We start from the raw sequence: 26,779 nt of genomic DNA, 5'->3' as shown, positions 1-26,779 counted from the left end.
TGAAAGTTCCAAAAGCAAATGCTGAAGTTGTTCCAGATGAAATCCTAGGATCTTTTTTGCCTTTGTAGGTTTCACACATGTATGAGGTTAGAGACAGCCTGCTTCCTCATTTATTAAGGTGGTCCTGATGTTGGGGCCATATAAGGTGACTTTTCAAGACACATATATATGCGAGAGAAACAAATCCACATTACATTTTCTGGATATTATAAAGATGTCACATGTGCCACAGGACTACAGTCATTTACCACAGTGAGACCAAAGGAGGACATTTTTAGGAGAGGAACATGAAGGGGCAATGCCTCTGTGCATCAGATCATATAAAATAATGCTTATCTTAAATGAACTCCAGCATGTGGAAATGGGGATTCTTTTTCTTTCTTGTTGTTTTCTTTTCATCTTCTTTCTTTGTGTATATATGTCTTTACCAGGTTAAGGAGAAACAGAAATGGCCAGGCAAACAGTGAATAAATGTAACAGTGGTATGTTTAACTGTAAGGAAAATGAACTAAGAAGTTGTGGATTGGGATGAAAAGGCAAGGGATAACATTGTCCAAAAAGAAATGTATTTAGTCCTTGACTGATATAACCATGGTCTCCTGTACATCACCTTTACAATAATAACATTTTAAAAAGATGGCATATAGAGCCTGGACTTTAGCTTAGTGGTAGAATGCTTGTCTAGCATGCACAAAGTCTGGGGTTCAATTCCTTGGTATCACTAAACAGAAAAAAACTTGAAGTGGTGCTGTGGCTGAAGTGGTACAGCTGTAGCCTTGAAAAAGTCCAAGGACAGTGCTCAGGCACTGAGTTCAAACCCCAGGACTGGCCAAATTAAAAAACGTGGCATATGTCCCGATGGCAATGTCTCAGATCTTTAATTTTAGCCAATCAAGTTAGTAAAGTGTGCATTATTTTGCCAATCCTTGGCTTGAGCTCAGGGCCTGAGCACTGTCCTTGGCTATAGCTCTTCTACCACTTGAGCCTCACCACCATTTCTGGCTTTTTTCTATGTATGTGGTAGAGAGGAATTGAACCCAGGTCTTTGTGCACGCTAGGCAAGCACTCTACCACTAGGCCAAACTCCTGGCCCCCTCCTTGTGTATTTTTATATAGTTTCATTCATTAGTGTGCTGAACATATTAATCCTTTGTTTTGACTTGTATTGCATCTAATTTTCTTTTGTCTCCCTTAGTTTACACATATTAAACTACTCCATGTGTTGGATAATATTATTACAGACAAGGTTTTATTGGCTACAATACTTTGCGACAAAAGTGTTAGGACATAAGTCTGGAGCTGGGCCAGATGTCCATTAGCTCATTCCTGCAATCCTATCTACTCAAAAGACGGAAATCTAAGGACTAGAGTTCAAAGCTAGCCTAAGTAGGAAAGTTTATGGGTCTCCTTTCACCACTTAACCAAAACATGACTAGAGGCTGTGCTGTAGTTCATGAGGTAGAGCACTCACCTTGAGGAAAAAAGCTACATGACAGTGTTCTGGCTGTGAGTTGAAGCCCTGACAAAAATACACGAGTCTGAAACAAATTATTTAGCCCTTGCTGACCTTGAACTTCAGGTTGTGCTACATCATCCTCTCCATGCTTTATATTTTAGGCCTTTGCCATTATGTAGGGGAAAGTGTTCTACTTTTAGCTTTCCTGTTTCAAGACAATTTAATTATTGTCTCTGATACAAAGAAAGGCAGTACATGTTTCCCGATAGATGTCAGATTGTAGACTTGCTCTTACTGTGTCCTGAATGAATTTATGTTTTATCCTAGTAAGGATTCATGTCTCCTCCTTTGATCTATTTTGCCTGTCACTTTGTAGAATATCATCTAGACAAATTCAAAGTTCTTTTGTTCTTCCTCTGTTACATCATATTTTTCCCGTTTAGCTCTTTCTTCCTTTCTCAGGTTTAAGGAGTGCTAGAATTGTGGGTTTGTGGGGAGGAAAAAGTAACAAAGTACTATGTGAGAAGTACCATGTAGAAAAGATGTCTGGTGAGTATTTAATAATTGATATATAGACAACATAAGGTATCTTTTTGAAAAAAAATAAGACGAGACTCATCTCATTTCTGTGACTTTAACTCTTGCTTTGGAATTCTTTGTGGAATATTTTAGGAGACTGTGAACTTTGAGGATGAGGATGTGGCCATCAATTTTACCCTGGAAGAATGGGCTTTACTAAGTCTTTCTCAAAGGAAACTCTACCGACATGTAATGGGGGAAATCATTAGAAATCTGGCCTCTATAGTTAAATATTGCCTTACTTCACCTGTGAGCTGTTCCTGCCCTGAATGATGCTGCATGATTTGGTATGAAAAATTGAACATGTGGGTGAATATATGATTATAAATATACTGTGATCACATTATTCATGATGATAGTTGCATTCTTAATATTTTTTATATTGTTAAAAATCATTGATTTCTATGTTTGCATTTTAGAAAAGAAGAAAGAAAAAGAAAAGACTGAAGTTAACTGCAAAGATCCCAGGGAGGAAGTAAGGTAATTGCACAAACCAGAGATAATACTATGCAGAGTGGCAGGAAATTTTTAAACCAAGCTGCTATACAAATGCACACAGATAGAAATTGATTTTATCTTAGAAAAATTTCCTTTTAAACTGTATACAAATGGAGCTTCAAAACTAGAAAATTCAGGAATCTAAAAAAATATGCCAATATTGGGAGCATTTGGAGGACATCATGAAAGCTCAGGAGACACTTTCTAATGGTTTCCTAGTTTGCAAGCAGTTCTCAGTTTCTGTTTGTGTGTGTGTGTGTGTGTGTGTGTGTGTGTGTGTGTGTGTGTGTGTTTCACAGAACTCAGTTTGTAGAGAGACTGTCTGAACATGAACGGGGCAGTCAGTGTGAAGAAGCCTTCCAAAAGGAAGCAGAAAGCATTTTGAATAAGAAGACTCTACCTGGAGTAGCACGCTTTAATACCCATGTGTTTGGAGAAACCATCCTTACTCCTTCCCCCGTGGGTGTGCCTTTCAGAGCTCACACAGGACAGACAGCCTTTGTGAATCAGGAATGGGAGAAAATCCCCACCACTCATAAAGAATGTGGGAGAGCCTGCAGGAAATCCCATCAGGATCAAACTGGCCATAGAATGCACCATGAGGAAAATCCATTTGCAGCTATGCAATGTGAAAACTCCTGTAGCCATTCTTGTGTTTTTCACAGACATGAAGAAATCGACACTGAAGTTGAACCCTGATGTGAATGTCTGCATTGTAGAAGACCCTTCCCTAATTCCACTACCCTTCAGGAGCACAAAAGAACTCTTCCCATGCAGAAACCCTATAAATGTGAGCAATGTGGGAAAACCTTTCCTTTTTCTAGTTATCTTAAAGCACATGAAAGAACTCACACTGGAGAGAAACCCTATGAATGTAGGCAATGTGGGAAAGCATTTGTTTCTAGCAGCACCCTCAGAAGACATGAAAGAGGTCATACTGGAAAGAAATCCTATGGATGCAAGCAATGTGGGAAAAACCTTCCCTTCCTCTCATTACCTTAAAGCACATGAAAGAATTCACACTGGAGAGAAACCCTATGAGTGTAAGCAATGTGGAAAAACATTTGCATTTTCCTGTTACCTTCGAAGACATGAAAGACTTCACACTGAGCGGAAAACATTCATTCTTCCTCGCTACCTTGAAAGACATGAAAGAATTCACACTGGAGAGAAACCCCATGGTTGCAAGCAGTGTGGAAAAACATTTGTTTTTTCAAGTGACCTTCGAAAACGTGAAAAGTCTCATGCCAGAGGGAAACCCAAACCCCATGGATGTAAGCAATGTGGGAAAACATGCTCTTCCTCTAGATCCCTTAAAGAACATGAAAGAATTCACACTGCAGAGAAATGCTGCACATGTGTGCAGTGTGGGAAAACTTTTGCTTTCTCCTCTCTCCTTCGAAAACACGAGCAAATTCATACTGGAAAGAAACCCTATGAATGTAAGCAGTGTGAGAAAGCATTTGCTCTTCCCTATCATCTTCAAAGACACGAAAGTATACACTCCAGAGAAACCGTATGAATGTAAGCAGTGTGGAAAAACATTTGTTCTTATTGTCTGAGTATGAAAAGTTCCAGAGGTCTAGGCATGAACCTCTGGTTTCTGGCTTGTTTTGCTCTTTTGAGACAGCCTCTCACTGTTAGTGTAGTCCTGGGTAGCTTAGAGCTAGTGATTTTTCTTTAAGAGGAGAAACTGTTTCCTGTATATCCTTATAGTTGCTATTGCTCAGATCCTGAGATGCGGACAGCTCTAGGCATAGATTGCTCTTTTTCGACAATGATAAACCAACCCAGGAATAGTGCCCAGTGAACCTCTGTATCCTGAGATTTGGGAGAGTAGCTGGCTGGCTGTTGAAGTATAGGCATCTGCCAAGTCTCCAGCTAGGGATGGGATTCCTGGGATTTCCAGAAGAAAGTGGACAAATACCAGCAGCCTGCCTGGAAGATACTAGTCTGGCAGCTGAATGAGGGGTGGATGAGGAGGTTCTGGTAGGAATGTACCTCAGTCTTTTATTCACAATGGGTCTCACTAACACAGGGTGATATGAAACAGCAAAAGAAAGCATTAATTTTGTACTACTGAACATGTAACTTTTCTCTCCGTGTGTGTGTAAGTGTGCATTAGTGTGAGAGTGTGTACGTGCACACACAAGTATGTGTTGAGACTTGAACTTAGGAATTGGGCACTGCTCCTTAGCTTTTGAACTCTATCTCTTGAGCCACATCTTCAATTCTGGCATGTTTTGCTGGTTACATACTGTTGAAACTCAGACTTTTCTCCCCCAGCTGGCTTTGAACCTCAATCTTCAGATCCTGACTATCTGGAATTACATGTGTGAGCCTCAAACCATCGTTTTTGTTTTATGTTTGAATATGCTGTACCCAAAACCATAAGAAGGAAAAGCATTGACTGTTTCAAAACATGAACAGGCTGGGAGCTGGTGGCTTATATCTGTAATCCTAGCTATGCAGGAGGCTAAGATCTGAGGATGGAGGTTCAAACCCAGCCCTGGCAGGAATATCCATTGACTGACACTCTTATCTCTAATTAACCAGAAGAAAGAAGAGGAAGAAAAAAGAGAACAATTGGAAAGAAAATCAAGGAGGAAAGAATGAAAGCAAGCAAGTGTGTGCTCAGATAGTAGAGCAGTACCCTGGCTACCATGGCCCCCTGGGACCCATGCAGGCTTGTGCACCTTGGGTGTGATATGGAAGGCTATGGGCCATGGGATTCCTTCCCTCCCCCCCCAGTAACTGAACCTGGCTGTTCCTACCTTGTGCTGAAGGGAGCAGCATGACAGAAAATACTGCATCTTCCTAAAGCTCCCAAACGCATCCACTAACCAGAGAGCAGATCAAGGCAATTTCCAGCCAAGGAACCCAAGGCCTCCTCTCCCACCTTCCCCTGTGCAGAGTGGGCATGCCCGAGAGTGTGGGGGCGGAGGCCAGAGGAAGAGGGTGGGACAGCACAACCCCAATGCCAGTGCCTCCAGCCAGTCTGCTAGGGTCTAGAGGCATCCTCACTGAGGACTGAGCATTGATGGTTTAGCTAGATCCTGCCAACCACTGGATGTCATCCGTGAGAGAGGAGACATGATGAGCTGCTTCCTGTAAATTACCCACAGGGGCAGCACTAGTCCTCTAGATTACATATGTATGTGTTTGGGCTTGACCTCAGCGTTAGAGCTCCATCCTTGAGCTTGTTTGGCCCAAAGCTACACCTATCACTTGAGCTATGTACTACTATCAGCACTTTCTGAAAATAAGAGTCTCATGGCCTCTCCTGGCTGTCTGAACCATAGCCCTCAGATCTCAGCCTCTTGAGTAACTATGATTGCAAGACATGAGGGGCCAGTGAGTGCACGTTTTCAAGGTCTGGTGTGTGTGTATGATCCTGAAAGTTCTTTGTCACTGATGATCGTTATGTGGGTGGGGGTGACTTAGGCCCTCTTTTGCACTGCGTTCCCACAGGACCTTGTGAACACCTCTGCAGTAACATTTAATGCCCACGTGCCTGGTTTCTCCTCCAGTGAGTGCCTCAGGGACAGCGACAGCAGCATTGTATCCAAAGCATCTACAAAGGGGTCATATTTTGTGAGTGAATTCAAGTCAGGTATTAAATAAGTAAATAAAATTCGTAAGGATTTGATTAATAGCATAATACTCTTCAATGCACCTCCATGAAACTGGAACCTAGTAAAATGAGGGGAGATACATAGAGTTGAGGGAGATGGGGAAGAAGGAGACAATTATCAAGGTGCAGTGTACTCATTAACTCATTGGCAGATTTAAAACCTCTTTGTACAACTACTTAGAAATAATCACAGAAAAAATCATAATAATCACATCGGCTCCTCTCATTAAAAGATCCTGGAAAAGGGGAATGTTTTTTCATATTGTTTACATTCCTAGGATTTCTCTCCAGTGTGAATTCTTTCCTGGGATTTTAAGGTAGGTAGAGGAAGGGTAGGCTTTCTCACATTGGTTATAACCATTGTGTTTCTCTGCAAGATGGGTTACTTTATGCCCTTGAAGGATACTGGAAACTTCTCTATCTCCCTCTCTTTCTCCTTCTCTTTCTCCCTCTCTCTCTCCTCTCTTCCTCTCTCTTTCTCTCTCTCTGTCTCTCCCTCTCCGCTACCTCTAACTAACTATTCCCTGAAAAGAACCAAGAGAAAAATAGAGTAAGAGATTTATAATGTTCAAATGAACCCCTGTGAGAATCCAAAAGGAATTGTGGACTGAATCATTAGTCTTTAGATTTAACAGCAGAGAGCCTATCAATGCCATTTCTTATTTGTGAGATTGTCTTATTTCTGACTGTTATAATAGACCTTGTTCATTATCTCCTTTAGAGCATTTTTAATACTTGACTATCAGATCTGAGTGTTTTACAAATATTGCTTTCATCAAGTCTTTGCTTCTTCTACAGTTTTCCTTTTCTTTGATCCGCTCCTTTTGAATTGCTATGATAAGTTTTTCTCATGCCTAAATTCAAGGCAAGTATGATAGAATGATGTAGCTCTTTATACTGACAAAGAAGTTTAATATGATTTAGTTGTTTATATCAGTTGGGCCAGCTACTTGTCACACATAACATTTCAGTTCAAAACTTTAACTAAAGAAAAAGGATGAAAGGTGTGATTTTTAAACCATTTTTTTAAAACATGGGTCAATTTCAGAAAGTTCATGATGGTGAATTTGACATGCTATATGTATAGAAAGACGATAATGTATTGAAGAAAAGAGTCCCATGAACTGTTTTTCCTTACAATTCTGTCTTCCTTAGATTTGGCTTCAGACAAAATGACTTGAGATTGCTAATATTACTTGTTACCACTGCAGCAACCCTTCATTTTTGAAACAAGCTTCTGAATGTGTTATAATTTGAGGTTCAACTGCCTTTCACAAATATCCTCACACATGCGTTGGAGCAAGTACTGTAACACAATTGAATTTCAGAGTTTTTGAGACTTGATTCTTTTCTACTTAAAAGGAAGAAAATTTGGGCCGGGAGTTTGGCCTAGTGGTTGAGTGCTTGCCTAGCATGCACGAAAACCTGAGTTCAATTCCTCGGTACCACATACATAGAAAAAAGCTGAAAGTGGTGCTGAGGCTCAAGTGGTAGAGCTCTAGCCTTGAGAAAGTTCAAGGACAGTGCCCAGGCCCTCAACTCAAGTCCAAGACCGGCAAAAAAAGGAAGAAAATTTGAGACAAATAAAAAGAGTGATACTCTTGCACTTTAGTGGGTTTCAAAATGGAGTCAGGAATCAGAAATATCACTATTATATAGATTCAGCTTATGATCAGTAAACTGTAAAATCTTATCCTAAACTACCATATACCCAATTCATTACTATGATATGACTTTAGTTTCTTTTTTTGTATAAAAAGTACAATATTCATATGAAACAGGATAAAGAAAGAAAACTGAAATGTGCTTATTGACGGTAGTGCTTTTAGATATTCATTTCATGTAAAAATGTCTCTGAAATGCAGCATTAATTACTAGAATGTTCTCTTGGCTCCCATTATCTCTATTTCCTCTCCTCTTATCCTATGTTGCTCTGCTCTTTTGCTTTTGGATGAAGTATTTTCTATTCTGACATGTCTGGAATCACATAAATGGAAACAGTCAAACAATCTGTGGTTACTTTTGGCATTTCCTTCCCACTGTATTCACCCAGTGAACTTCACGTGCAGTACTATCAATCATGAATAAAAATAATTTTCCTATTTTGGAGTTGTTTGGGGGAGAATGGCAAAATTTTATTTTCTATCATTGCCCTCATATCTGCCATGCAAGTGGCTCACACCTGTAATCCTCGCTACTCAAGAAGTTGAGATCTGAGGATCATGGTTCAAAGCCAGTTTGGACAGAAAAAATACCCATGAAATACTGATCTCCAATTAATCACTCAAAAAGGGGAAGTGGCACTGTAGCTCAAGTGGCAGAGTACTATCCTCAAACACAAAGAGGCACAGCACCTCGGCCCTGAGTTCAAGCCCCACAACCGACAAAAAAAAAAGATGCAGGCATAAGATGATTGGTAACAGAAAATTGTTGAAAATGAGGAAAATAATATAATGAAACTATATCTAGTGTATTTTCAGTGGACTCTGTTTCCAATGAGGTTCTGGATTTGATGTTCTTTTAACCATTATTTGGCCTTCTACAGCTAAATTTCTTTACAGACACAAGCTGGTGTATTTCGGGTGGAAAGCTGCAGTGCCTCTTGGGTTCCAGATACAAGCATTGTGAACAGTTGTCTGGAGGAATTATGATGGAGATGCAGTCAATGAAATGGAAAACCAACTAGATGAGAAGACTACAGGTCTCATGACCACTACAGAAGGGATTTCCATCCTAAATTAGAGCACACTCTTAGGTTAGGTCCCAGTAGTCTTTTATGCTGTGACTCAACAAAGGACTTCACTGAGAGGAGCAGTTTGGGACTTATCTTTACAATGTCTTTGATGGTTACCTGCATGCTCATTGCTGGCTACATCTTTGATATTAAAATTTAACTCTTAGGTTAATGGAGCTGCGCTGTAGTTTATTCTTTACTTTCTTGGGTAAACCAATCTGTATTAGAAATATGCAGTGATTATACCTGAAATGTGTCTTAGCTAGGCACTGGTAGCTCACACCTCTCATCCTAGCTTCTCAGGAGGCTGAGATCTGATTATTGCAGTTCAAAGCCAACCTGGGAAGGAAACTCCATGAGACTCTCACTCCAGAAGCGGTACTATGGCTCAAGTGGTAGAGTGCTCACCTTGAGCAAAAGAAGTTAAGGGACAGCAACCAGGCCCAAAGTTTAAGCCCTAGGATCAGCCAAAAAAAAAAAAGCTGACACCGATCACCCCTTATACCATAGAGACTTAGATGATTCATGATTATACATGTAGTACCAGCCTCAGCTCCAGTTTGCACCCAGGTGATGTCTAAACCCAGCCCCACTTCTTCCTGATGACAACCCAGAGGCTCCCATTCATGACAGTCCAGCCCTGCTAGACCTTAGCCAGCCGACTCACCCTGGCCTGCAAGAACCCCATGGCCATGTGTGGATGTCAGCCTCTACAGGGACGGGAGCTGTGTGGTACAGAATGGAAACTGTGTGGCAAGAGCAGCTGTGACTACCCAGGACAAATTTTACCCCAGGGTACCTCCTCAGCCATTATACCACCTTACCTAACAACTGAGAATGACTTCAAACTAAGCCAATGATTCCATTAGTTACCACTAAGGGGGGGATGAACTATCTAACCCAGTCATGGCCTCTGGCCACCTGGAGTTAAAGTACACCTCTTGCTGGTTCCTCATTGCCCCAGTTGTCTGCTTAATTGGTCAGAAGCTAGCCTCGCTGCCAATTAAGCTTTGCTGACTTTCAAAACCCAGCTCAACTCCCCTTCCTGGTTGAGAGAATCTTTGGAAATAGCCAGCTCTAGGCCCACTGTCTTCAATAAAAGACCTTCAAGTTTCTCTGTACATGGCACTCCTTTGTTTTGACTCATGGGGATACAAGAGGAACTGAAGAAGCCTCAAAAAAGGAGCCTGTGTGTTCCCAGAGGCTGAAGTTGTTGTCTTCTTCTTCACAGGATAGAAACAGGGATGCACTCTACACAGTGTCTGGCTGAGATCACCAGAGAGAAAGCATCAGGGAGATAGATGTTTGGGCCTTCCAGGGAGATTTGAGCTATGATCACAGCTAGATCTGTTTAACTGTAGGCTCTGGGGTTTGCATCAAAAACAGTATTCTGAGGACTGGTGGCTCAAGCCTGTAATTCTGGCTTCTCAGAAGGATGTGATCTGAAGATCACAGTTCAAAACAGCAAAGGGCTGCTTCCTAAAAGCAGAAATGAAACAAACCCAGACTCCCACCACCTCCAACCTCACTTGCAGTTGAGAAATCAGTGATCACTGGGCTACGATCATCGAACTCTGGGATTTATCCAATAGACTCACCAATTTACAACAACGTTAAGTGTTTTATTTGGTACATAGTTGTAAATAGTTGTGGCCTAGTGTATAAATAGCATATCCATCAGTACAAACCCCCAATTTTTTCTATTATCTGTATTGATATGTATAATTATTGGTAACCAGAGTTCCCCCACACACTAGAGAACAAGAACTGTTGAGTCCATCTACCCAACTGTCCCATCATAACTGCTCACCATACTCTTTCCTCAAAAGAGTAGGAGATAAATCTGAAAAGTCAAGATAAACTAAACTGAACTTGTTGGATGCTGGCGGTTCACACCTGTAATCATAGCTACTCAGGAGGCTGAGATCTAAGGATCAAGGTTCAAAGCTAGCCCAGGCAGGAAAGTCCATGAGATTCTTACTTCCTATTAAACCCATCAGAAAACTGGAAGTGGCATTGTGGTAGAGAGCTAGCCTTGAGCTGAAGAGCTCAGGGACAAAACCAGGTCCAAGCCCAGAGTTCAAGCCCCATGACCAACCAAAAAATAAATAAGCCCCCCAAAGCCCCCCAAAACTTAACTGAACTTGATAGGCTTGAAGTTTTAGTTGTTGTTTGGTTTTGTAGTTATTTGGGATTAATTAGAATTGTATTCTTGAAAACTATAGACTTAAACTATCATCTGTGCTTCCAGAGGAAAAAATGATAATGCCAGTCCCAACTTTTTTTTTTTTGCCAGCCCCAGTGCTTAAACTTAGGGCTTGGGAAAACTGAAAGTGGTGCTATGACTCAAAGTAGAGAACTATCCTTGAGAGAAAAGAGCTCAGGAACCATGGCCAGGCCCAGAGTTCAAGCCCCACCAACCACCACCACCAATGAAAACAATGTTCCTCTCTTCTATTAATAACCCAACATTATCTTATCTCACTTTTCTCCACCTATTCCCAAACTCATCTACCACCTCTGACCATCTTTCTACTGAGGAGTAAGAGCAGTAATAACAAGTAGAAATTAAAAGTCTTTTGTTGTGTAACAAGCATGATAATGGAAGCTTTATTGAGCGTAACGAAAGTGTTATTGGAATCTATCAAAACAGACGTATTGTAAAACCTTTAGGAACTCTAGGCTCACTACATTGAAATTTCTGATTCTGATGTGAAAGGCCAATTTGGTTTTTCCCAGGTATCTAGAAGTTGGCCAGGTTCTTGTGCTGTACCAGGCATTCAGATCTCAGTTTGGGACATTCCTGGGTACTCATGAACACCTTCCTCTTTGCCTTTCACAGCATCCTTTGGGCAAACAGTTACTTTTTGTCACATTTTACATGAGGCTCTGTGATATTCCTTTGCTTTTCTCTTAAAGATTTCTGGCATCACAGCAATCTTTTACTTCTCTTGGGCATTCTTCTTGTTTCCAGGAACAAAGGAGGACTGTAGTTTAAAATATTTAAAACAGATGAATTAACTCTGAACTTTAAACCCATTTGTGTGTGTGTGTGTGTGTGTGTGTGTGTGTATCTGTGTGTGTATGAGTCTGTGAGATAGACACACACACACACACACACACACAGAGAAAGAGAGAGAGAGAGGGAGACAGAGAAAGAGAGAGAGAGAGAGAGAGAGAGAGAGAGAGAGAGAGAGAGAGAGAGAGAGAGAGAGAGAGAGAGAAAGAGAGATTCTAAAAGAGTATTGAACTCTTCCTAGATCAGGACTCGTGAAATCTGATATTTCAAAGAATAAGAAAATCAAAGACTCAATCACATTAAGTGAAGTAATCCAGACCCAAAGGAATCTATAGGCTCAATGGTTTCCCTCATTTGTAATAATTAGTACACATCTAGGACTCTCCTAGCAGATGATTACAATAGTGTAAAACCTAGGTACCTAAAGTCATATAGGATGAGACTAAATGAAAGGATCTCTAGGATATGGAAACAAGAGCTTTATCTTGTGTGACTGTTGTTCTTAATGTACTATTTCTCTTTTCTTTTTTGCCCTTTGGTTAATCTCATATTGTTACTGTATCTGACTTCGTTGCCTGGTATATTATATATATATGTTTATTTATTTGAAATAGGAAAGGGAAGAGGGAAAACAAGATGACTGGGAATGGGTGGAGAGAGGGAAATGGAAACAAAAACAAAAGAAGTGGTATCAATGTGTGAGAAGTAATGCACCTACTAACTGATGAATGTAACTGTAACCCTTCTACACATTATCCCAACAATAAAAGAATATCAAAGACTCAAAGTCAAAAATCAAATTCCACACAGCATAATCATGCATACATGATATCCGTTAGATTCTATGTAAACATTCTATGATTTGTATACCATTAAAAATCAGCAAAAACCTACTTGCCTCCAACTATGTAAATTATTTTCCCCTACATCTTGCTTGGGTCAATGTATTCATTTTTCATACTCAATCATCATTTCCTTGAAAAATAATTCTGTAATCTTTCTGCTAAGTGCTAAGGAGAATATTCCACATTTGTGCTAAGCCTAACAATGGGGAAGTAGAAAGCTTTTGTGTGCTTCTCATTTGTGCCAGATGAGTCCAGTAAATGACTGTGTATCATGAATACCTGGAGCCTCGTTTTTTTTTTGGATGAAAAACTCTGAAACAAAACAAAACAAACACTATCCAGCTAGGATATCATGAATTATATATTAAAACATGTTTGGGCATCTTTCATTTTTTTCCTTCTATAAGCCCATTTGGGCAGGAGCTGAACAGGAAGATGTGGCTGAATTTCATTTTTAACCCAGACCTGTGTGACTTCTCTGTGTGTTCAAACATCTAGAGTGTCCCATCAGAGCTCTGAGCCAAGGCTCACTGATGTAAATGGCTAAACAGCTGGGTCACATGACATATTTTGTCTATGTGTTCCAATAAATATTTTGCTTCTGTAATTTTTAATCTTGGTCTAGAAATATTCAAACAGTGGATAAATAGCAAAACTGTCATCAATGTACTCTCACACACTCAGCAGTGACTGGCATGTGTCACAGTTTGCACATTTCCAGGGGTGCACACACGGGGACTTACCGGGTCTGTATCACAAGGTGGGATGAAATGGTTACATGACACCTATAGATGAGAGGAGGACAGTAAGCGCAGAATCTGAATAGGAGAAACAAATTGATAATTTAAGCTCGCCATCCCTAACATGGAAGTTATTTATTACTACTCACTTATCCATCAGGCATTCTAGTGATGGTATGACTGAGAATTTAAAGACAAAGAATAGAGCTCACAAGTGTGGCACAGGAAGTTGGAAATGGAGTATAGTAAAATTCACTTATTTCCTTAAAATTCAATGGAAATATATCATCACTTCCAAAAGAATGAGAATAATAAATGTTATTTAGGAAAACTTGTTCTTGTCAAGAACATTATAATTATGAAATTTTGTAGCTGGGTGCCATAGCTCACTCCTGCAATCCTACTTACTCAGGAGGCTGAGATCTGAGGATTGCAGTTCAAAGCCACCTGGGCACTAAAGTTCGTGAGTTGTTCATTTCCAATTAACCACCAGAAAACTGGAAGTAGCACTGTGACTCGGGGATATGGCAGTAGCCTTGAGCTAAAGAGCTCAGGGACTACGCCCAGGCCTAGATATCAAGTCCCACAACTGACAACAACAAAAAATGTAGGTCAACAAATGACACAATTTTAAACATGAAACAAAGTTCAGTTTTTAAGTTTACAGGTCTATAAAATTCTCTGCTGACATTGTAAGCATATGAGTTCAAGAGTGGATGGTAAGCTTGAGATGGTGCAGGACAATCAGGTTCTGTGAGGTGAAGTCATGCAGGTAGTAAGCATGGTCAGTGATGTGTCTAGACAGCAGTGTTCATTTCCAAACCAATTCAGATGCAGCTTCCACAGAAAGTTAAAATGCCAATTTCCATATCCTTATAGAGGCAAGTTACACAAAACATATCTTTTCTCACTGTACCTTTGTGCTTATATTAGTACTCTTCAAAAGAGTTAAAACACAGAATCAAAACAAGTACCTGTTCATCAAGGAGCACATGCATAAATACAATATGTGGCCAAAACAGAGAATCAGTCAGCTATAAAGAATGAAATATCATTTGCAGGAAAATAGAAGAGCTTATCATGTTAAGCCAAATATACCAGACTGAGAGAATCAAATGTCACTGGTTCTCTCTATCTTGTAAATCTAGACTTTAAAGATGAATAATAGGAATGTACAAGAGGAACTTTTGGGGGAAGGGACAGCAGTGGGGAGTGAGGACATGACAGAAGAAGGTATGGGACATATATGAAATGCTCTTAAGTATACTATTTGATAACTATGAATGAAACCAGAACAACTGTTGAAATTATTCTGAGAGTGGAGAGCACAGGTATGGAGGATATTGGAAGCACCACTGTAAACAACAAAGACATACCACCACCACCAACAACAAAATAACTGTAGAGATTCAGCATGAGAGCTTGAAGTTTTAAAAAATGCCCAGATCTCCAATTCTATTATGAACACTGAATGGTAGCAATATTAACTGAACACAAAGCAGTCAAACAAGTCAGGATTTCAAAAACTGAAGAACAATCATTCAAATACTGCAAGCCAGTGGAACATATTGAAATGCAACTGACCCTGCTCACGTACTGGTCCAGGCTCTCAACTGAAGTGTATGCATTTGAGGAAGAAGTCACATGGTTTTCTCGAGGAGGGAAACTTCCCTTCAATTCTGCATCACGTGGAAGGTTTTCCATAGAAGAGCCCTTGCTGCTAGGCCTTGTGACAGGAGTATGGGCAAGAGACTGAGTGTGGGCAATCACCAAGGAAATTCCTTCAATGGCCTCCTTCATGCTATCCACAGTCCTGTGAAGTTTGCCAAGGACAAATACCAGCATTTCGTTAGTCAATAAAGAACGCCTAAGGAACAATTTCCTATCAGCAAATCAAATTAAAAGGTTCTAGATAATATTCCCAAGAACTAGAAAACATTCAGTCTCATCATCTATCTATATACTATGAGCAGAAACAAGCATTTGTCACTGAGTTATAATTCAGTCACAACCTCTGGGACGAATAAGAGCTGAATGCAGGATCAGAAATCATTTTAAAAGCTCTTGAGCAGTTTCTTCCTTTTATCTATCTTCAATGAGACCTGACAGGACTTGCCCCTTCTGTCTTCCACTTGCCTTCACACTGAACAAGGAAATATTTTAACCCCTTCTTCATTTCTCCTTTCAGTGCAGTAGAGAAACACCAAAGGCATTTTTTTCCATTTTCCCAAGATTAAATGATTATTTAAAAAGCATGCCACACTGTATAGAAATCAACATTCTCTCCCATAATTCTGTGCATCTGGGACTATAGAAATGTCACTGTCCCTGCCTCACGTCTTCAAATTAACATTCTCAGGTCGTAATAATAAGAGTTCCCACAGGAGACCTTCCAGAAAAACAAGCTATTTCCTTGGCTCATATTTCCCTGTTTTTGCAGCATGTACCAGCAATCTATCCAGGAAGTATACAGTGGGGAGTAAGGAGGGGATCCACCAGCAAGCCTGCAGTTGCTGACAGCCATAAGATTAGATACAAGCATAAAGGGATAGGTCAACATACGGCAAAGAATGCTGTAACAGCTTGGGAATCACTTTTCATTTCATTCATGGTAGAAACCCCACTGTCCAGTGCATAGGTGTTCACGAGGTAGGACAGGGAGTTACAGAACCACAGAGAAATGATGTCACCTAGGCAGTGAGGAATGAGACCCGAAAAGAATCCCAGCAAGCCCTCTTCCCGAAAGATAGTTATTATGGAGTCACAAAGTCCACAGTATTTGGATTCTCTGCCAATGGACTGTATCATACATCTCAGAGTGATCACGTGGAGGGGATGTGTAATGGGGGTAGTAGCACAATAAGCCATCATCTCTCGAGTTGTCTCTTTGATAACTTGGTCAAAGGAACATGAGGCTTCTCTATGGAAACTTCCAGTTCCTGTGTCTAAGGACCACAGTTCCAAGGGCTCCTGAACACAGTCTTGGAGTTAAGCCTGTGAACAAGCCATGCTTCCTGTCGATGCTTGCAATGTGCTGAGCATAACACAAGAGACCAGGAAGCTGACGTACTTGCTGCCCAAAAATATTTTGTCCTATTGTTGGAAGAAGAGGCACATATCCCACCCAGATGAGCCACACTAAAGGCATTTTATCTCCAGCCTCCCTCAAGTGGCCACACACAGAAATGCAGCCACTGAACTGACCAATTCCAGTCTTAGTTTAGAAGACTAGCCCTAGTGTCTGACACCTTGGAGTTAATAGTATTTTTCTGCTACATCCCCATGAGAAATAATTAGGGTAGAATCTTGCAAAAAAAAACCCAGTTGTATTCAGCATTTCTATTTATATCAAATCTGCAAAGGAATTTTACAACAACATATCTTTCTTAATTACTAACATTGAATATGTAGCAGATAATTTAAGAGAATAAATTCATCATATAAGAGAGTTAAGTGGGAAAATCCATATAAAGAAAATAATAGTACCCATTTTTGAGTAACATTTTACAAGTTAATTTACTAACAATTATATTCCAAAGTCATAGTACTTATGTCTCATAGCCTACTAATCTCATCAACCATTTCTCTAGAGACACAGTCACTGACTTTGGATTATGTTCTGTCATTCTCAGTTTATTACTTACTTGCTGAGTTCATATTGTTGAGTCTCTCTATGGGTTATTCTCTCTACACAGAACTCCTTGGAATGTTGAATCTCTATTTTGTGCATCTCCTGTCCTTGTTTTAGTTGAGAAACTTGAGATTCCAACATTTTAAGCCTGCATTCAATGTGATTTTCCATTAAATTTTCTGAACCCTTTTGAACATGCCCTTGGCTCTAAATCAAATTAAAATACATATTTAAGCATTACAGCATTGGCCATGCAAAGCCCAGAACTTCATGAAAACAGCTACTGTAACAATGATTTCAATGGCTCACTTTCACTTCTGTAAGCCCAGACAATCAGGAGGCTGAGTTCTGAGGAGCATGCGTGGAAAGCCATCCCAAGCAGAGCAATCGTCTGGCTTTGCTCATCACTTCCACTTACAAACAGTGGCCACACCTTTCCCTTGTGCGTCTGGCCACTCCTATTGAACTTGCAGCAATCTCTGACATTTGGTCCCACCCCTTCCGGTTTCCATAGCCTTTCAAGGCTAAACTCATTTCCCTCATGTACATTTCCAGCCCTTGCCTATTTAAGGAGATCATTTATACTTCTATGGCATTTGTTCCTGCCATTGTACTTGTAGACAAACCTACAAAATCCTTTACATGCCTAGGTCCCTTCTGTAGATGTTGTCACATGTTGCTTGTTCATTCTAACTCATGTTGCTGTGAGCAGTGATTTTCTGGTCTCCTGTGTAGGAGGACAAACTTCCTGAAGATGCTGAATATCATTCTTTGTCTGGCTTTCACCCACAATCCCTGACTTTTTTTATAGGACTTCCCCTATTCTGTTTGGTGAGCAGTTTTCTAGAGACCTATTTTTGCCATGGTCTTGTTCTAAAGCTTCTTTCAGACATATATTCAACCGCATTATTTGCAGGGTTGGATATCTAGAGCCTATTCTTGACTGGTTTTTCCATGTTAACCCAGTGCCTGTGAAATAAACTCACCCAGAATCCCTGGCTAATGGGCTCTGACATGAGCACCTCTGGAGGAGTTAGGGATACAGCTGGATAGATCTCAGATTGAACTTTTGAATCTTAGAAGAGATCAAAGTGGCTAATAAACCTAGGCCACATGTCTACTTCACATCTTTGGGAATTACCAAAAACAAATCCCTTATTATTTTTGAACATGACTAGTAGAACTACACGTTTTATAACTTTCAATTCCTTAATACACTTCTCTAAGAACCTGATGTATCTGATGTAACCTGGCAGTCTCTTTCATGGAGGACACTTTTTTATTCTTTTTTCCTTTCTTCTTCTTTTTTTGTTGGTCATGGGACGTGAACTCTGGGCTTGGGCGGTGTCCCTGAGCTCTTCAGCTCAAGGCTATGGCGCACTTCCAGCTTTCTAGTGGTTAGTTGGAGATAAGAATCTCACAGACTTTTGTGCCAGGGCTGGCTTTGAACCTTGATCGAGTAGCTAGGATTACAGGAGTGAGCCATCAGTGCCTGGTTTGGAGAACCTTTTATCAGTGTATTTTCCTGTCCTGTGTATCAAAGTATGCCACTTAAATGGCACTAATTCATATGTTTCAGTGTTTCTTCAGCCTTCAGAGAGATCAGTCATCACAAATGTCTACGAGTATAATGGAACTGCATGCAAACAGCTACTATATCCAGAATCAGTTCCTGGAGACAACTACCTCACTACTTGCATCGAGTCCTCCCCATGCCATCTTGTGTTCTTGATCATTACAGGAGCAAGCATGGGTGACGGGAGACACTTTCTCCTGCTAAATTCTTATGTAGCTTTCAGTTCTCTCCACACATCGGCATCTTGAATGATTCAAAAATTTCTACTGAGATGAGCTGTTTAAGAAAGACCTGGAAAGTCTGATGAACCAAGTGAAATAGTTTCTTCATGTTTTAGTTTTTAATATTCAGTTTTAATTGTTATTAGAAAGGGGAAGTACAGAATGCTTGGCATTACATAAGTCAGGTAATGAGTACATTTCTTCTTGGACAATGTCACTCCTTCCCGTTCCCACCCACAAGTTGTACAACTCATTTTCAACATACAATCTACTGAGTACCACTGCTACATTTGTTTACTCTTTGTTCCCTATCTTTATGTTCTCCTTTACCCCCACAAAGACAGATAAATGAACAGACAAAAAAAAGGAAACAAAAACAACAACAAAGAATAAAACCTGGGAATACTTTTTAAGCAACAATGCTTAACCAATGCTAAGTAGCTGAGATTTTAGACATGAGATTATGAACATGATTATGAGCATGCCCAGTTTGTTTTGAGATAGGGAAATGTTAATTCCCTCTGCACCCACAGCCACCTACAGAAGCTGCCCTCACTTTGGCTCCCATGGGCTGAGTTCATGTAGGTATGTAGCATCATGCTCAGCTAGGTTTTCTTTTCAGATGCCAGAGAGAAAAACATTCTAGAGGGAAAAGTGTTCCCTAGGGACATACCATGCATTCTTCATGAGGAATTCAGATTACAAATGATTCCTCTGCAAAACATCACTGAAATATTAGATTATAAAGACAAACTCAGGACTCTAGTACAAGTTTGTTTTTTACTTAAATTTCTTGTAATATCAAAAACTGTATGTTGTAAATGTACTAAACTATGGGGAGGGTCAGGAGATCTGGAGGGAACAACTTGTGAGAAAATGAAGGAGAGAGTAACACTGTTCAAAAACAAATGTATTCATCACCTGATTTATGTAACTGTAACTCATCTGTACATCATCTTTACAATAAATTTATTTTTTTAATTTAAAAATACTCTCTGATACCGATATTACACCAATTTCTAGATGGCAAAATTTAACCATTGATAAAATTAAGTGAGCATAAAAGTTTCATTTACAATGATCTAGTTTCCTTGGCATCTTATTACAAACTTCATCAACTTTTTTGAATTCAAGTGCCATCAAGTCAACACAACAGCTGTAAAGAGGATGAAGCACCAATGTGAATACAAGAAATACTGCACCAGTGGCTCATGCCTGTAATCCTAGCTACTCAGGAGGCTGAGATCTTAGGAACAAGGTTCAGAGCCAGCCCTGGCAAAAAGTCCTGTGAGACTCTTATCTTCAATTAACCAGTAAAAAAACGGAATTGGCACTATGGCTCAAAGGGTAGAGCTGTAGCTTTGAGCTGGATATGGACGGTGGCCAGGCCCAGAGTTCAAGCCCCACAACCGATGAGAAAAGAAATACGGCCATCAATAACCTTTGTCAAATTGACTTAAACATTCCTTACTCTGACAATGGAAAAAGAAGTCTTCCTCTTTAGTGTGGTAGACTTTGGGAAGAGACTCACCAAAGGAGAGCTTGCCAGTTTTGCCCTTTGTCTTTTCAGCTTTTGTTGAAGTCTTTCAATTTTCTTTGTTTTCTTTTCTATGGTAGCTTTCAATAGGAAATTTTGAAGTACAAGCCTACAAGGCAGGTTTTAAAATAATTATTTCCACGTATCCAGTTTTAAATGTTTCATATAATTTTAAACAAGGTTCTAAATAAATGATTATAGATATTCTGAAATGCCTCAAAAGATTTTAGTAATCATACTTTTGTTTCATATAAAATGTGCAAAATTAGGATTAACTTGAGATGTTATACACATATCATGTTTCTCTTCTTGTTCTGTTGTGGATCCTATAAAAGCCCCCATTCAGCCAACCATCTTCCCAACCACTGAACTACTTCCCAAACCCCTGGATATGCATTTTAGGAACTCAGAATTCAGGTTCCTTAGCTTCACACAGATGTATGTAATTTATGCTGCTTCAATTTATACTTTTGCATTTCATCTTCTATTTCCTTTGCCTTTGGTACAGCTTCTGTGCATCCTTCCTCCTTTCCTTCTTGCAACTAAAAGAGATGAGAAACATTTTAGCAACATTCTGGTACACTTTTGTACACCAACTGTTTTTGTGCTGGCCTGTTTCAAGCATTGTGAGACCCCTTCATCCCCATGCTGTTCTGGTCCACTTTAGGGCTCATACTGTGTACTTCGCTAAGGCAGTTTCAAGGAATTCACATGGTCCACAGAGCCTACAATTATACTGGCTAGCCTTGTACAGACATAATTATGACCCTGTTCTAGAACTTTTGTAGTTTAAAAATGTTTTGAGTGTGTATTAGAACAATGGGTTTCTTTGCACGTATTTTCTGTTAATTATATCTTCTATTAGCTTCTCATATTACTCTCTACATGATCCCAGTCCTCCTCCTTTAAGAGATTCTCCTTTTACTTCTTGCTCAAACATTATTTTTAAGGTTTGTTTTTTTTTATCAGACATTCTAATTGGCAAAATGGGGAAGTGTTTGTGGAAAACATTTATATTTGGAATTTAAAGCACTAACACATTGTATAGAATATGAAACTTTCACATATACAAATACGCAGAACTAGGCTACGCTTGGGATGGAATAGCATGTTATTCTGTAATAAATGGGCTCTGCATCTCAGAGTGTGAGTGGTAGCATGTTCATAGTTTGCACAGTGCCTGCCTCTGAACCACCCTCCTCAGCTAATTAGTATGTGTTATCATGCAAGGTAATGCCTGTGTCTTCAATTCTTCATTGGTGCCATGAAAATCAGAACAGTATAGAATTCACTGGCTTTGGAAATGTTAAGCTAGGAAATATCCAGAAAGGGCCAGTAGCACAGAGAACTGTCTGCATTTGCATATGATCACATTTTATATTGTGATAACATGCCATCCTTTAGGAAGTGGCATGTGGGTGGGAGAAGTCTTCAGGAGACCAATCCTTCTTCACCGCAGTAACAGTGACAGAAAGTGGAGAGCACAAGGTTTCAGAATCAATCCCCATGGCTAAAGCAAGTATCTACAGGTGCCATAGGCAGCAGTGGTTTTAGGCATAGGAAGCAAGAGATAGATGTCTTGTTCTCAGTGCTATTCAGGGGGTCATGATCATGCAGCAGAAAGAACAATGGCACTTCTCCATTGGACGGCAAGTAATGGAGCTGACAATCAGAGGCAGGGGAAAGCCATGCACCTGAAATGCTGAACTCTACTCTAAAGTCAAGATTCCCCTCAAAGCAATTCATTCTAAGACAGGGCTCATGACGGGCAACTTTAGCAAGCACTCAGATGCAAAGGTGCAAAGTAAAATGGGACCTAGCAGAAAATGGAGAGGCAGTCCTTTTTTTTTTGGCAGTTCTTTCTGTAGGTGAGATGATATGGTAATATCTAGTAAAGGAAACAAGCTCTCTATTTACCACTGTGAGAAAACCATGCGCATTTATTTAAAAAGCTACCTTAGTACAGTTACAGTATAGGTACCCTATACTACCTTATGTGGTTTTGATATATAATTGCTTAAGAGTTATTGCTTAAAAACCTTGGTATGTCAATTTTTTGAGAATAAATAATTCCATTAGTAACAATTCCTTAATAATGACAACTGTTCAGTAAAAGTATGTTTTTTTGTCAGTTGTGGGACTTGAACTCTAGGCCTGGGTGTTGTCCCTGAGCTCTTTGGCTCAAGGCTACTCTCCTACCTCTGGACCTGGGCTCTGTCCCTGAGCTCTTCAGCTCAAGACTACTGCCCTACCCCTTGAACCACAGTGCTATATCCGGTTTTCTGGTGGTTAATTGGAGATAATAGTCTCATGGTCTTTAGTTCCCAGGCTGAGTTTAAACTGCGATCCTCAGATCTCAGCCTCCTGAGTAGGATTACAGGTGTGAAAATATTTACAAATTTCTCTTTTCTCTTTGGATTTTTTTTTGAGCTTTGAACTTGGGGCCTGAGCACTGTCTCTGAGCTCTTTTGCTCTCTACACTTTGAGCCACAACTCCATTTCTAGTTTTGAGTCATTAATTAGAGATGAGTCTAATGGGGACTTTTCTGACAGGCTGACGTTAAACTACGATCCTCAACGATCCTCAAATTTCAGTCTTCTGAGTAGCTAAGATTTCAGCAATGAGCCACTTGTGCCTGGCTGTCTTTGGATTTTGGCAATAGCGGTATTTTGAACATAGCCTGTGACTTGCTGGGCAAGGGAACCCTGGATGGCTCTCCCCCTCCCCCTTCCCCCCAAAAAACCTCTTGTTTGGCTGAGGCCACTGGGAATGTCATCCTGTCATTGTTGCACTATACCTCATGTGATGAGACCAACAATTGCATACACACATGCAATTCCATAACACACAGAGCTGGTTCTTAAAATGTGTCCATCTGCACAATCATACAATATTTGGAAATGACTAAAGGGAATACCTCAGAATTCAGTTTTTGTTGCTCCATTTGTATCTCCTTGGGCAGGCAAAGACAATTTGATGAGATTTGAGTTTCTACTCTTCTGTCTTTTGCTAGTTTGGAAAGTTCCCTCTTGATTTCTTTTTTGTTCTTCTGAAAGCTAGAAATACATTTTCTTAATTTTTTGGTGTCATACTATAACTGGGAGGAGCAGATCTTAAATTTGAAACAGTGCTTATTTTAATTCACCATTTTGTTGCTTCTAATGTGGCTCAAATTCAAAGCCTATTGATTGCTAGGTAATTGCTCAACCATTTGAGCCACATCTCTACTTTTAAGCTATTTTGTTTTTTTGGGGGGGGGCACGGCTCGGGCCATGATATTCCTACTGATATTTCCTGTGTTGCTTACATTAAAGGAAAGCTTCACCAGGCCCCAGTTATTTCCTGGGATTGGGGCTTCCTGATTTTTACCAGGCTGTGATTTATTCATCTCTGCTTTCTGACTAACAGAAATTACAAGTATTAACCTGCGCATCTGACAATTTAAGGTCCTTTATCCAATATACTTTACATAGACTTTAATTTCTCCTATGACAAAATGTTGACAACAATCAAAAATAATTCTTTAATACGGTCAGAGATGAGATTCTACTGTGAAACATAATCACCTCACAAAATATTTGACTAGTGTAATTATACTTTCAAAGCTTTAACATTAAAATACCTATATTAATATTTATTCCAGTGATTAAAATCAATATGCCTTCTACTCCTTCCTTTAGAACATATACACTGAAGGAGAGAAATATAAGTCTAAGTGAAATGAACTCCAGGATATGGAAAAAAGAGATATGTCCTTGTGGTTGATGCCTTTAATGTATTATGTGAAGCTGTTCCTTTACTCTGCTTTTTTATTTTTATTGTTCTATTTTTTTCTTTTTTCCCTTATTGTTTATCACCTGTTGTTGCTGTATCTGACTTTGGTACCTGATGTATTATACATATATTTATTTATTTATTTGAATCAGGGAAGAAAAGGGGAAAAGCAAGATGCTGAGACAAAGGCCAAAGGATGAAGCAGTGTAAAAGGAATATTCACAAGAAAATACGTTGCAAATGAACTTTACAACTTGGGATGTGGTGGAGGTATGGGAAGTGGGAGAAAAACATGGGAAGAGGGAAAATGTTCAAGAGGTAATGTACTCACTACCTTACAAATCTAACCACAACCTCTCTATACATCACCCTGATAATAAAATGAAAAAGAAAGAAAGAACATAGAACACGAGGGTCTGCCACAGGAGCTCACACTAGGTATGTAAGAGGTAGACTTTGGAAGGAGGTGTAGGAGGGAATGTGATGAGTCTCCCTTATCACCCAGCAAGCCAGGCATGTTGGAATGTACTCGAGATCCCAGTACATGATAGGCAAGGATAAGAAGGACCATAGTTTGTGGCCATCTCTGTGCAAAATGGATACCAAGAGAAAAGCAACTAAATCACATAAAGGACTGATAGCTAGGCAGTGTGGATCGTCCTGCAATCTTAGCAATTCATGTAGATGAAACCTGAAGATTATAGTTCAAAGCCAGCCATAGCATAGAAGTCTGTGAGATATTTTTCTCCAGTTACACACACACACACACACACACACACACACACACACACACACACACACACACACACCTCACCAGAGATGGAGCGGTGGCTCAGTGATAAAGTGCTAGATTTGAGCAAAAAGATCAGGGACAGTGAATAGGCTCTGAGTTCAAGCCTCAGGACAATCACGCAAAAAACAAAAGAAAGGATTGGTAATGTGACTGAAGCAGTGGAGTACTTGTCCAACAAATTCGAACTCTAAATTCAATTTCAGTTGCTCAAAAAAAGAGGGGAGGGGCCAGGAGTTTGGCCTAGTGGTAGAGTGTTTGCCTAGCATCCACAAAGACCTAGGTTCGATTCCTCAGTACCACATACATAGAAGAAAGCCAGAAGTAGTGCAAAAAAAGAAGGGATAAGGAAGGGAAGAAGAAGAAAAAAGAAAGGAGGGAAAGTAAGGAGAGGGGAGCAGAGGATGAAAATGGAAAGAAAGAAAAAAAGAAAGAAGGAAAGAAGGAAGGAAAGAAGGAAGGGATAATATATACTAAACATATGTTAGATGTTAAGAATTAGTCCCAATTATTTGTTTTAAATATCATTATTTCTAGAAGGAGACACACTGTGTCCTGCCTAAGTGAAACAATAACAAATCACATACAGAGCTTTGGTCAAACACAGGCCAGGCATACAAAGGTGGACCCACAGGATAGCAAGTCTACTGATGAAGCAGGTGTGTTAAGTGTGTGGAAGTGCATCCTTCTGATGGTTCTGCAGTGATGAAATTGCCTAATTATGCAGTTCCTTGTGCAGGTGCCTGCTGAATATACTAAATCAAAGGGATACAAAAAATAATATTGGCAATGAAATAAATGAAATAAACATAGCAATTGGATGTCTGTAGCAGATTTATTTACCTGAATCAAGGCATTTCGTAAAGTCTCTAATTCCATATCACATGAACAAGGTTGCTGATTGCCGTCTTTATTATCTTGTCGTTCCTTGTTTTGTTCAGATGAGCAATGTGCATTTGTCTTCTTGTCATCTAGTCTTATGACATGAATACAGTTGTAAAATTTCTTTTGTTAGAAAATGTAAAGCTCATTGGCCGATATCTCTTCACATGTTACCATAATAGAACTCTTATGATCCCTTCCTTTCTAGCCTTATGTAGTATGTCACTTAAATCTCTTCCAAAAGCTACCACAGTAGAAAAGGAACAATTAAAGATAATTCTGTTACTTAGGAAGCTACTTTTACTAGCATAAAATATGAAAATGAAACTCTAATATTTTTCATAAGAGATGAAAGTCATTTTTATATAATCCTACTGTTCTCTCAACTAAACTAGGTAACACAATGTAGCTAATAAGTTTGAAGGTTAATGTGCACAAATGTGCATACATTTTCTACAAAAAAGTTTTACCTTTATACAATCTTTCCAATGATTCAAAGAATGACTTGCAGTGTAAGGTAGCCCCTTAAGATATTTTCACACAACATGTATCTACCCAGTACCAGAACCCCAAGCCAAGCTAAGTTTTCTAATATCTGCAAACACACTTCCATGTTTCCTTTATGTAACAGTGTCACTGATTAATATCAGTATGAATACTAGGAAGAACTTAAATGATAAACTTAAATAATACAATAGTTACTAAAATAAAACAGTAACTTTTCTAGCATAGATTAATTTTTAGATATGCATATATAATAGGGATAGTAGATAAAATAATTAAAGAATTCTTTTTTTGCCAGTCCTGGGGCTTGAACTCAGGGCCTGGGCACTGTCCTTGGGCTTTTTCCTCAAGGCTAGCC

The 26,779-nt window shown here is 39.6% G+C and overlaps 1 protein-coding gene and 1 pseudogene across 2 annotated transcripts in view; both read right to left on the bottom strand.

The window, feature by feature from the left end:
* The window catches only part of LOC150039321 (zinc finger protein 441-like), a 56,316-nt gene that overhangs the window by 28,169 nt on the left and 1,368 nt on the right, over window positions 1-26,779 (bottom strand). Inside the window, exons 2-5 of one of the 2 annotated variants that reach the window (XM_090327856.1) lie at window positions 25,879-26,011; window positions 23,389-23,527; window positions 20,939-21,012; window positions 20,465-20,579 (exon numbers count right to left, since the gene is read on the bottom strand). In XM_090327856.1, coding sequence (XP_090183982.1) covers window positions 20,465-20,579; window positions 20,939-21,012; window positions 23,389-23,415 — 216 coding nt within the window. In that variant the 5' untranslated portion in view covers window positions 23,416-23,527; window positions 25,879-26,011. The remainder of the gene's footprint in view (window positions 1-20,464; window positions 20,580-20,938; window positions 21,013-23,388; window positions 23,528-25,878; window positions 26,012-26,779) is intronic. The other variant, XM_090327857.1, reaches the window with a different exon arrangement.
* Window positions 15,847-16,516, bottom strand: LOC150039322 (mitochondrial carrier homolog 2 pseudogene; annotated as a pseudogene).

This window comes from Megascapheus bottae, unplaced genomic scaffold, assembly GCF_031878675.1.
Source record: "Megascapheus bottae isolate mThoBot1 unplaced genomic scaffold, mThoBot2.hap1 HAP1_SCAFFOLD_40, whole genome shotgun sequence".
Taxonomy (NCBI): domain Eukaryota; kingdom Metazoa; phylum Chordata; class Mammalia; order Rodentia; family Geomyidae; genus Megascapheus; species Megascapheus bottae.
This window is presented reverse-complemented; position numbering and strand designations above follow the sequence as displayed.